A 12,610-nucleotide genomic window follows, 5' to 3' on the forward strand; every position below is an offset into this window, starting at 1 on the left:
TCATGGTGAGCTTGTATTTCAATCTTAAGGAAGTATGTTTTGAAGTGAAACGATTCATAAAAAGGTATTGGGAAGCGATAAGATCACCAGGCAACATGCGTCCTACCTATAGGATAAAGGATTTAGATGCAATTGCGTCCTACATAGGGAGAAATTTGTAAGTCGTCTGGAGCTGGCTAAATGTAATGTAATGTAAACATAGGGGGAAGCGTAGAACATTGTGGGAGGAAACGTCTGCCCAGGCCAGCATTACCCCTTTATGATTCTGCCGTTACTTTTGTAGTAACATTAGCTAGCTACAAGTACCTAGCTATGGAACTATAATAATCAGCTCAGTAGCCAACGCTAGCTAGCTAGCTATGCTGGTTGCGGTCGAGGTTTGTAGTTAGCTAGCAGCACCACATCATCATGACCTTTACAGGGCTCGACGTTAACACTTGTCCTGGATAAATAAATACATGTCGGAAAATAGATTAATATCCCTGTTTTGTTATAATTGTCTAAAAACACACAAAATCAAATAATTACTCCGATCAAAATCAGAGGCCAACATTGGAATAATTTAAATATTTTTCCATATACATCCATTTTTTTTTAAAGAGACTAAAGTGTAGGTGATATGAATATTGGCTACATCTTTATGCCCAAGCCGAAGATGACACGAGGGAAGAACCTGATAACGTAGCCAAAAACGTATTTACATAAATATAGGCTAAACGCCAGTCATGTTTGACAAGTACAATGACAGATAATTAACATTAACCTCAAAAGGCTTGATTCTGTCTACACACTGGAGGCACAGTTGGTTCAGACCAAATTGTAACAAGACCATACATAGAGTGAAGGTCAGTGGCTGTTGGGCACTGCACATCAACCTTGAAACTGAGCGGAGGTGGTCAGCATTTTGAAAATATAAAAGTAAATGTTGAAAGCATTTCATGATGCATGTCTTATCTGGTTTTACATTTTTTATTTTACCTTTATTTAACCAGGCAAGTCAGTTAAGAACAGATTCTTATTTTCAATGATGGCCTAGGAACAGTGGGTTAACTGCCTGTTCATGGGCAGAGCGACAGATTTGTACCTTGTCAGCTTGGGGATTTGAACTTGCAACCTTCAGGTTACTAGTCCAACACTCTAACCACTAGGCTACCCTGCCGCCCCGTGGTGTTGATGTGAGCCATGACCAGCCATTAAAAGCATTTCATGATGTGAGACAATAATCACTTAGGCAGGTTACCTTGGCGTTCTTGGGCACAGGGACTATGGCAGTCTGCTTGAAACAAGTTGGTATTACAGATGGGGTCAGGGATAGGTTGAAGACACTTGCCAGCTGGTCAGTGCATTCTCTGAGTATATGTCCTGCTATTCGGTCTGGCCCTGTAGTCTTGCGAATGTTAAGCTGTTTAATAGGTCTTACTCATGGGCCTCCCGAGTGGAGCAGCTGAGGTGCCACTAAAGCCTGGGGTTCGATCCCGGGATGTGTCACTGCCAGCAGTGACCGGGTGCCCCATAGGGCGGTGCACAATTGGCCCAGCGCCGTCTGGGTTAAGGGAGGGTTTGATCGGGGCGCTTTCTTTGGCTCATCGTGCTCTAGCGACTCTTTGTGATGGGCCGGGCACCTAAAAATTGACTTCGGTTGTCAGCTGAATGGTGTTTCCTCCGACACATTGGTGCGGCTGGCTTCGGGTTAAGTAAGCAGTGTGTTAGTTTTGCCTGTCTGAAAAGTAGTTGCATCTTGTGTTTATATTGTTGGTCAGTGTAGAATAGTTTGGATTACTTCCTGACCAATATTGATGAAACTTTTACCCCATTCTGGAACGAGGGTTTCACAGAGATCTTATTTAATTACTGGAGGGACTATGGTTTAACCTACATTGAATCGGGTCCCATAGCTTATTTATTGTCCAACTGCAACAGCGCAAATGATAAACAGCCCAATTGACCATAGTTTTTACATGCAGAGCAAAGTATTATCTCTGCTCACCTTAGCCATTGACCTGTTGGCGATTGAGCGCAATGTTTCTCTTCCATGAGCAATTTACTAAAATGCACCTTACCTAGGCTAAGGTTCTTGAACATGGTACCCAAGACATTGTTGCTCTGTGTTGGCTCATGAAAAGCCTGCTGCGGTGAGGAAGACCTTGCTTGACTGGCAGGCCTATACATTGGACCACATGCCACATTGAGGGAAATTAATCAACATTGACCGCTAGGCTAGAAAGGTAGGGATTGTTGAGAGGGTGTGACAGCGGCTGTGTGTTTTGTTTTATGGAATTGATGTATCCTAGCTTTAGAGGCTGATACTGTACCTTAGTCTACCATCAACTATCCAGCTAGATAAAAAAAAAGTGCAGATGTTTATAAAAGGAAAGCAAACCCAATAAAACATGCTAGGGCTGAATCTTAAACCAAACACTTTGACCACTCAATCTCAATGGCTAATTGTCGAGTGATCGAGGGCTTCATTGAGCCCTGTTCAGGGGCAGAACGACAGATTTGTACCTTGTCAGCTCAGGGGTTTGAACTTGCAACCTTCCGGTTACTAGTCCAACGCTCTAACCACTAGGCTACCCTGCCGCCCCAGAAGCCTAGACAAAAATACAACCATAGAAATGTTGAGGGAATTATTTTATTAACACTTAAATATGCAATTGAAACCAGCATTTTCTCATGTTCTACTGGTATTCAAATCAACGGTCTTTATTGACCAGCAGCCAAAGGCATAATCCTAGTCATATTAGTAACACATGCTCGTTGATGCATCTTTAGATCTCCCCTCTTTCTAACTTCTAAAATTATATTCATCTCGGTCACATGAAACCTGAGTTTCTGAGAACGGTGTTTCCCCGCTAAATGCATTTTGGGACATTCTCGAATAGCCGACAGCCACTTTCACATGTTTGAGCTTACAATATCAAACTTCAACATTTTAAGCTAAAACGGTCTGATCTGTTGCATCAGCCTTATAGCTTTTTAAAAGAAAATTATGCAGTGGTTGTATGAATTTTGGATCTTTCGCCCTAGACGCACCGAACATATACAAAAGTATTTGGTTGTAATTATAATATTTTAAGGGTAGCCAACCATTCCCCAGAAAAGCCTTAACCCTATCAGTACCGAGATCTCAGAAAGATCTACATGTCCAGAACTTAAATTTAGCATTAAAGTATTTCTTTTCAGGACAACCAGTATGTACACAACCTCCAAAAAATTAGGTCCACCATAGCAAAATCCTGAGATATATATATACATATACACACACTGCTCAAAAAAATAAAGGGAACAGTTGAAAAACACAATGAATCTCCAATCACACTTCTGTGAAATCAAACTGGCCACTTAGGAAGCAACACTGATTGACAATAAATTTCACATGCTGTTGTGCAAATGAAATTGACAACAGGTGGAAATAGGCAATTAGCAAGACACCCCCAAAAAGGAGTGGTTCTGCAGGTGATCGATAAAAGACAGTACTGTGCAGCCGTCTTCATCGACCTGGCCAAGGCTTCTCGACTCTGTCAATCACCACATTATTTTTCGGCAGACTCAATAGCCTTGGTTTTGACTGCCTTGCCTGGTTCACCAACTACTTTGCAGACAGAGTTCAGTGTGTCAAATCGGAGGGCATGTTGTCCGGTCCTCTGGCAGTCTCTATGGGGGTGCCACTCTTTTCTCTGTATATATCAATGATGTTGCTCTTGCTGCGGGCGAGTCCCTGATCCACCTCTACGCAGACGACACCATTCTGTATACTTCTGGCACTTCCTTGGACACTGCGCTATCTGACCTCCAAACGAGCTTCAATGCCATACAACACTCCTTCCGTGGCCTCCAACTGCTCTTAAATGCTAGTAAAACCAAATGCATGCTTTTCAACCGTTCGCTGCCTGCACCCGCAAGCCCGATTAGCATCACCACCCTGGATGGTTCCGACCTAGAATATGTGGACATCTATAAGTACCTAGGTGTCTGGCTAGACTAAACTCTCCTTCCAGACTCACATCAAATATCTCCAATCAAAAATCAAACCTAGAGTCGGCTTTCTATTCTGCAACAAAGCCTCCTTCCCCTCATGCCGCCAAACTTACCCTAGTGAAACTGACAACCCTACCGATCTTCGACTTCGGTGATGTCATCTACAAAATAGCTTCCAAAACTCTACTCAGCAAACTGGATGCAGTTTATCACAGTGCCATCCGTTTTGTTACTAAAGCACCTTATACCACCCACCACTGCGACCTATATGCTCTAGTCGGCTGGCCCTCGCTACATTTCTTCGCCAGACCCACTGGCTCCAGGTCATCTACAAGTCCATGCTAGGTAAAGCTCCGCTTATCTCAGTTCACTGGTCACGATGGCAACACCCACCCGTAGCACGCGCTCCAGCAGGTGTATCTCACTGATCATCCCTAAAGCCAACACCTCATTTGGCCGCCTTTCCTTCCAGTTCTCTGCTGCCTGTGACTGGAACGAATTGCAAAAAAAAATAATAATAATAATAATAAATAATAATAATAGCTGAAGTTGGAGACTTTTATCTCCCTCGCAAACTTCAAACATCTGCTATCTAAGCAGCTAACCGATTGCTGCAGCTGTACATAGTCCATTGGTAAATAGCGCACCCAATTGTAAATAGCCCACCCAATTGATCTACCTTATCCCCATACTGTTTTTATTTATTTACTTTTCTGCTCTTTTGCACACCAGTATCTCTACCTGCACATGACCATCTGGTCATGTATCACTCCAGTGTTAATCTGCTAAATTGTAATTATTTGCCTACCTCATGCCTTTTGCACAAAATGTACATAGACTTTTTTTCTACTGTGTTATTGACTTGTTTATTGTTTACTCCATGTGTAACTCTGTTGTCGTCTGTTCACACTGCTATGTTTTATCTTGGCCAGGTCGCAGTTGTAAATGAGAACTTGTTCTCAACAAGCCTACCTGGTTAAATAAAAGGTGAAATAAAATATGTAAAAATAGATGGTTTATAGCTCAAATCAGACTCTACAGACGTTTTTGGAGGGGAAAAAAACAGGCCCATTGTCTCACAAACACTGCTGTACCTCAGCCCCTGTTAATCACTGACGAATGAATGTTTGGTATCTACAGATGCAGAAGAAATAAACTAATCCACTGGTATAACACAGGAGTCTGTAGCTCTAACACACATTAGAAGTCCAAAACACGCCGGTGATATGGTGGGACTCATTGGGTTAAAGGGGCAGTGCTTTATTTTGAGACAGGCTTGAATATGTAGCCTACATTTTTGTCTAACTACATTAACAGATAGTAATGCAAATTATTTTGTAAAGTGGTTCCTTGTGTCATACAATGCTGTAAAAATGGTGTTACAGACCATTTTTTACTTATGGACAACTAGAAAAACATGATCCCTACTTGTCCAAAGAAAATTAAGTCATGCCCTGCTTAACTTTTAATAAATGATATCTAGCTAGAAGAATAACTATTTAGACTTACTTCTTGAAAAGGTTGCTGCTGGCTGCCACCTGCCGCTGCCGGATGAAAGATGTATGGGAAAGAGCCTTGGAGGGGGATGAAAGCGGCAAATCCACTGGCTAGTGTAAGTGTAGCTAGCTTCCTACCTTGAAGTGTGCTGTGCCAAACATGTTTAACTGCACTGTGCCTTTAACTTACCCATTGAATTGTCTGTGTGTGAATTGTGTGTAAAACAGGATAAACAGTTTGCAAAGTCACTTTGACTACTTCTTCCAGGTGCAAACATGTATGGATTTACCCAATATCACTTCGCTTCACATGCTTGTGTTGGGAAATTCTGAGCCATCTGCTTTTATAATAATAATAATAATAATAATAATAATAATAATAATAATAATAATGCTTTTGAAATCAATGACAGTCTGCGTGACAAACAAAGTCTGTAAGCCTTGCTGAAACAGGTTCTCAACTCAAAATGCAAGGGTTTATTGACCTTCATAAGGCAAAAAGGATAGCCAATGTAGGGCTGTTCCTTGTTCTGCACAACAGCAACACAGATGTCAAACTGCTTGAAATGTAAAATAATTATTGTTTCGACACTGCAATTGTCAATAGCGGTCATGCAGAGAAAAAGAGAAAGGAATGTATCAATACTTTTTTTTTTTTACGGAGTAGGCCTAGCCTATACAACCCACTTAACCAATAAAAATGACTGATGTTCCAGACTAGGCTAAATTTAGCTGAAAAAAAGGCCTTGTGGTTGGCAAGTGTAACCGATGTGAAATGGCTAGCTAGTTCAGCAGTGGTGCGCGCTAATAGCGTTTCGATTGACGACGTCACTCGCTCCGAGGCCTTGAAGTAGGTGTTCCCCTTACTTTGCAAGGGCCATGGATTTTGTGGCGCGATGGGTAAAGATGCTTCGTGGGTGTCAGTTGTCTGTGTGTGCGCAGAGGGTCCCTGGTTCGAGCCCGGGACGGAGAGAGGGGACGGACGAAAGCTCTACTCTTACACAAGCTCATGTCAATATTTACAAACAGTATCCTAATGAGTAGGCTAGCCTAATGTTAATCTATTTTCACAAACACACTAGAGATCCCTTCAGTCTCCACAGATTTGGGAAAATCTGCATTTAGAATTTTTGCCCCCAATTTGTGGAACAATATACAGAGTTCACTGCAGTTACATGTGCTGGTGCCACTCAGGCAGTTAAAAATATGATTACGGACCTCTATGTAGTTGAATGTGATTGCTTTTATTTAATGTGTTTTTGTTATCGTGTGCTGAATTATATTGTTTTATACACATGTATATGTTTTATTATGTTTTTATTGTAATGTATACAGGGCTCAAGTAAAATAATTGGAATCTCAATGTGACCCCGTTTAAATAAAGGTTAAATAAAATGTCAAATCTGAACAAGCTATTCTGCAACACCTCGCCTCTTGCATCAGTCACCCAGCAAGAGACCATTGAGAACGTAACAAAGTAACCTACTGCAGTCTATTAGTAAGATGGTAACAACCCCATTCAGTGATTTAAGGGTTTTTCAGTGAAAACGGCAACAACAAAAAAGGCTACTTCGATTTACATGTAGGCCTGGTGAACAATTACATAGTAACTTGCATTAAAAAGTAGCAATTCAATAAATGTAATTTAGCCTGCCCATCTGTTACAGCATGTCAACAGTGCCTCACTGTTCAAGAGGTTTGCAAGTGATTTCCATTTTTCTAATTGTTGTCAATTCCTTTGGGTCTTCTTTTTCACCATGCTCATCTCACTCGGCTGTCCTGTGCAACCATTTGCAATGCTTCAGTGCACCAATTTTATCAGAACTAGACAAAAGTGTTCAAAACACCACTCAACTTTCATCAGTTAATTTGGCCTACTAGGCTATTAAGCCTAGTATTTTTTTTAAATCTAAATAAAATGTCCTATATCTTTTGCAGCCTATAGCTTTTCCTGGGATATCACGAGTAGAGGAATGGTCTATTGCTGAGAGGCTTGTGTATAGCCTATTGCGCACGAGAACAGCTTTTTTTCTTTTTATATATATATATATTTATATTTTTATATAAATATATATATTTATATAAATATATATATTTATATAAAAATATAAATATATATAAATATATATATTTATATAAAAATATAAATATATATAAAAATATAAATATATATAAATATATATAAAAATATAAAATTATAAATATATATAAATATATATAAAAATATAAATATATATATATATAAATAAAAGGTGTTTTTTTTATAGTCACATGTACAATGTCCATAGGGGTAGCAGTTCATCTGACTAGTGGTGGCTATTCAACAGCCTGATGGTCTGGGGGTAGAAGCTATTGGCTAATCTGACAACTTTCCAATGATGCTTCTATACTGCCTGCGTCCAGCTGATGGAAAAGGGGAGAACAGGCCATGGCTCAAGTGACTGGGGTCCCTGTTTATATTTTTGGCCTTCTGCAACACCTGGTGTTGTAGGTGTCCTGGGGGGCAGGCTGAGCGTACCACCCTCTGTAGCGCATTTTGGTCAGAGGCGGTGTTGTTGCCGTACCAGGACGCGATGCAAGCCAACAGTATGCTTTCGATGGTGCGCCTGTAGAACACTGGGAGGGCCCTCACATCCTGCGGTTGAAGAGTAGCTGTCGTGCCTTCTTCACAATGGTGTCCGTGTGGTTTGACCATTTCATCTCCTCAGAGATGTGTACGCCGTCAGAATGCCTACCTCCTCCCTGTAGGCCGTCTCATCGTTGTTGGTTATCTGGCCTACTACAGTTGTGTCATCAGCAAACTTGGAACTGTGTGAGGCAACAGTCATGGAAGTACAGGAGGGGAATGAGGATGCACCCTTGAGGTGCCCCAATGTTGTGAATCAGAGGTAATGTCTAAATTCACCACCTGGGGGCAGCTCGTCAGGAAGTCCAGGACCAAGTTGCATAGAGAGAAGTTCAGTCCCAGGGCAGGATGCCTTCTGGGCCGCAGCCTTCAAAGGGCTAACATATTTGAATGACTTACCTCTGTGGAGACCATAAGCACATAGCCCTCGTTCTTCTCAAGGGCTCTCCTCGACCTCTCAAAGTCGTCGTTGTGCTTGAAGCGTGAGAGAAGGTGTTCAGCTCCTCCGATAGGGCTGCATTGGTGTCAGCGACGTGGCTAGCTTTCCTTTTGTAATCTGTGATCGTTAGGAGCCCCTGCCAAATATGCCTTGTGTCTGACCTGCAGAATTGCTAATCCACTTTCTGCCTATATATGCATTTCACCATATCGAGCGATCTGCATAGTTCGCATTTGTACTATTTAACCATAACATTGTCCCCAGTCACTTTAGCGTGTTAACCTGTTAAGTCGACCCTCTACTTTTTCAAACATTCTGTTAAAAATCGCGCAACATTTCAGCGCCCTGCTACTCAGGCCAGGAATATAGTATATGCATATGATTAGTATGTGTGGATAGAAAACACTCAGACGTTTATAAAACTGGTTAAATCACGGCTGTGACTATAACAGAACGTGCGTTTCATCGAAAAGTGCAGGAAAATCTGATCACTGAAAATGGAAATAACTATCCTTGCGCTACTTCCAGGAATTGTTCAAAGTGAACCGAATTAAATGAGGCCGAGGTTGCAGTGCCTACAGCTTCCACACGATGTCTAGAGTCTTGTCATTTGATTCGGCTTTGATTCTTGGTCAAACCGAATCAAGGGAACCGATTCCCTCCGGTCTCCGACCGGATGTTTTGGTCGAGCTCTCTCCAGTCATTTTTTCGAGACGGACACCTATAGAATTTACATAGCCTCCTGATGAATTTTATCGCTTATTGACGTGTACTAATACCTAAAGTTGCATTACAAAAGTATTTCGAAGTGTTTTGTGAAAGTTTATCGTCGACTTTTTGAATTTTAAAAAATTACGTTACGTTATGAAACGCTATTTTTTTCCGTTTATCACACAGTCTTCATAGATCGATATCTAGGCTATATATGGACCGATTTAATCTGAAAAAAAGACCCAATAGTGATTATGGGACATAAGACAAAGATGGTCAAAGGTAATGAATGTTTTATATTTTATTGTGTGGTTTGTGTAGCGCCGAATATGCTAATTATTTTGTTTACATCCCCTGCGGGTCTTTTGGGGTGTTACATGCTATCAGATAATAGCTTCTCATGCTTTCGCCGAAAAGCATTTTAAAATCTGACTTGTTGCCTGGATTCACAACGAGTGTAGCTTTAATTCAATACCCTGCATGTGTATTTTAATGAACGTTTGAGTTTTAACTAATACTATTAGCATTTAGCGTAGCGCATTTGCATTTCCAGAGCTCTAGATGGGACGCCTGCGTGCCAGGTAGGAGCAAGAGGTTAATAAGCAGCATCTTTCTCCTTCAGTTTGCCTTATAGGCTGCCATCAAGACACATTTTTTGAGTCAGATAAGTTTTGAAAGACTCAGAATCACATCTATGCATGGTTTTATGAATCCAGGGACTGAGTCGGCATATATTCATTGATTTTATCCCCAGAGGCTACCCGGAACATATTCCCGTTCAAGTGATCAAAACATTCTTGGAGCATGGATTCTGATTGGTCGGACCAAGGCTGTACAGAGTTGACCACTGGAACTTCCCTGGGTCTGTTAGTAGGAGGGAGAAGCAAAATGGAGGTGTGGTCAGATTTACCGAAAGGAAGATGGGAGAGGGCCTTATACCTGTGTCGAAAGAGTGTCTAGCAGTGATCAAGCTCGAAAAGCTACCCTATTGATTCCGTTTTTTAGGGACAACAAATGTATCCTGTCTAGGCCACAACACAACGTAATGAATAATCTTATTGTTTTCAAGTGGGTACAAAACTATAGCCTAGGCTGTAAACTGCAGTGAATAGCCATTGTCATTTCAATAATCGCCTGGCGTTTTGAATGCTTAATTTTCTAGCATGCCTGATTAGGCAACCATTTGGATCAGTTATGAGTCTTTTCTCTGTAGTTTAGCCCTACAGGGTCCAGGCACATTAGCAGGCCATTAATATGGTGCATTTTGTCAGGATGTATAGGCTAACATAAAGATGTTAATGCAGGGATTTCTAGTGGTGTGGAGGAAGTTGCATCCATAGGTTTTCCAGTTTGGCTTCTGTTTCAAAAGCTTTTGAAAATGAGGTAGATACAATGGTCACCAACAGTTATACATCAGAGTTCATAAAAACATTGTCTCATACTAACTATAGGTCTACTCTGGTCGACATTTTGGATAAAGATTGAGCTCTCAAGGTTAATAAAACAATAACCCTCAAGAGAATTCGGTAGTAGAACACGAACAGTTAGCATATACATCAGTCCCCCTATCGAAGTGTATTGTGAATATTTGGTGTGACCTCGGAAATATGACCCATACATATATAAATTAGGTCTACTAGCTAACTTAACTTCATATTAAACAAGCTTACAACATAACGCTGACATTCTCTCGAAACGTAGCTATTGTTTGGATTGAATCTGGCATGTAATTATACATAATTTCACATTGGCTTAGCTGTCAAAGTAACGTCACAGCAGCAGCACCAAAGCAGATATTGATATGTTTGTTAGATCGCTCCAGTTAGCTTTTACATTAGCTGTCAAGCTGATGCTAACATTAGCTAAACAGTCGGTTAGCTAGCTTAATAGCATTACATTGAGTTAGTAGTTACTAATGTACGGCATACATTAATATTGAAAAACAAAATGACAATTTCCATGAAATTAGCCAGTTATCAAATTTAGCAGCTAGTTAGATGTTAACTTTAGCTAGTTGAAACACATCCCCCACATTCTGCTTCTGTCCCTCTGTACCTAGCTAACGTTAGCTAGCGACAGGCATCAAGCTATGAAAGACCGGGGGCTATTGTACATTTCATTAGCTGTACCAAGTTAGAGTTAACTACATAGCTATATTTATTATTCATAACTAGCTAAGTTAACTCTTACCCCCAAAATCCACAGGAACAGCGTGGTGGCGGCTTGCTTCGTTCACTGCCTGTGTCCCCCATGGTTGTCAGTCGATGACTAGTTAACGTTAAATGCACGTATGTGACACCGGGGATTGGGTTGCGGCCTAGTTATGGTACCGTAGAGAGATTCCAAGACACGAACTAAAGAAATAACATCCACAGTAAAAAATAAAATAAAAAATATCCGGATGAAAATGTCAACGAACATGGATGGAGTGCTTTCCCGACACGAACGGCCGCTGTCAACCATACCGTTTTTAATTTATAATTTATAATTAACGGCCGCGGAAAGTCCGACGGGCCACACCGGGTGTTCGTGGCCGGTCAGCTGGAGTGAAGGCAGACCCAAAGCAGAAAATAATGCCGGTGAATATCGAAACCTTGGTGATATACACGCGCGTCTAAATACCGAGGTAAAGTGTTGGTTTTATATTCACACATTCGGACATTCAACAGACATTCGCCAAACGCCATTTAAAAATGTAAAAATCAATAACTAATTCACCGTTTGTCACAGAATCATCGAACTAGGTATGATTTATTCTATAAATGTCTAGCATACTTTTACAACATTTGTTTTGAGTAGAAATTCCAGTTTTAGCTTGATGGAAATACATAAAATCTATAACATGCCATTTAAAGCGGTATAAATCAATAACTAATTCAGTGATTGTCACAGAAACATCAAACTAGGTATGATTTATTCTATAAATGTCTAGCATACTTTTACAACCTTTGTTTTGAGGAACATTTCAGTTTTGATTTGATAGAGGGCATGTAGTCCGTTTAGAGGGCACAACTTTTTTATCAGGGTTATCCTTGTATTATTGCACTAATGTTCTATTTTCATGACTCTATTTTATTATTCTACTATGAGAGATACTAGATACATACTATGACAGCAATTCGCTGTAATAGGTACACACGTTGTATCTGTCACAAGTGACGAGTAAACTGATTTGGATCACAAAGACTGCTATTATTGTAATGTTTGATATTACAACATTGATGTGTGATACCTTTTTTATCAACGCATACGTTTTTTGCAAATGTATGCCTTTATTACAATATTATTTTTTTAATGCCTGAATACTCAACGATGATTAACACCTCAGTTATGTGTGCTTCTGTCAGGGTTGTGGTCAAA

General features: G+C 40.6%; 1 protein-coding gene across 2 annotated transcripts in view; it reads right to left on the bottom strand.

Annotated features, from left to right (window-relative positions):
* Nucleotides 1-11,876, bottom strand: part of LOC118402730 (AN1-type zinc finger protein 3-like) — a 47,889-nt gene extending 36,013 nt beyond the window's left edge. The window contains exon 1 of one of the 2 annotated variants that reach the window (XM_035800936.2): nucleotides 11,441-11,876. In XM_035800936.2, the coding sequence (XP_035656829.1) occupies nucleotides 11,441-11,502 (62 nt within the window). In that variant the 5' untranslated portion in view covers nucleotides 11,503-11,876. Of the gene's footprint in view, nucleotides 1-2,143; nucleotides 3,341-11,440 lie in introns of those variants that run through there. The other variant, XM_052478574.1, reaches the window with a different exon arrangement.
* Nucleotides 11,877-12,610: the final 734 nt, after the last annotated feature.

Source organism: Oncorhynchus keta, chromosome 2 (assembly GCF_023373465.1).
Source record: "Oncorhynchus keta strain PuntledgeMale-10-30-2019 chromosome 2, Oket_V2, whole genome shotgun sequence".
NCBI classification, from domain to species: Eukaryota; Metazoa; Chordata; class Actinopteri; order Salmoniformes; family Salmonidae; genus Oncorhynchus; species Oncorhynchus keta.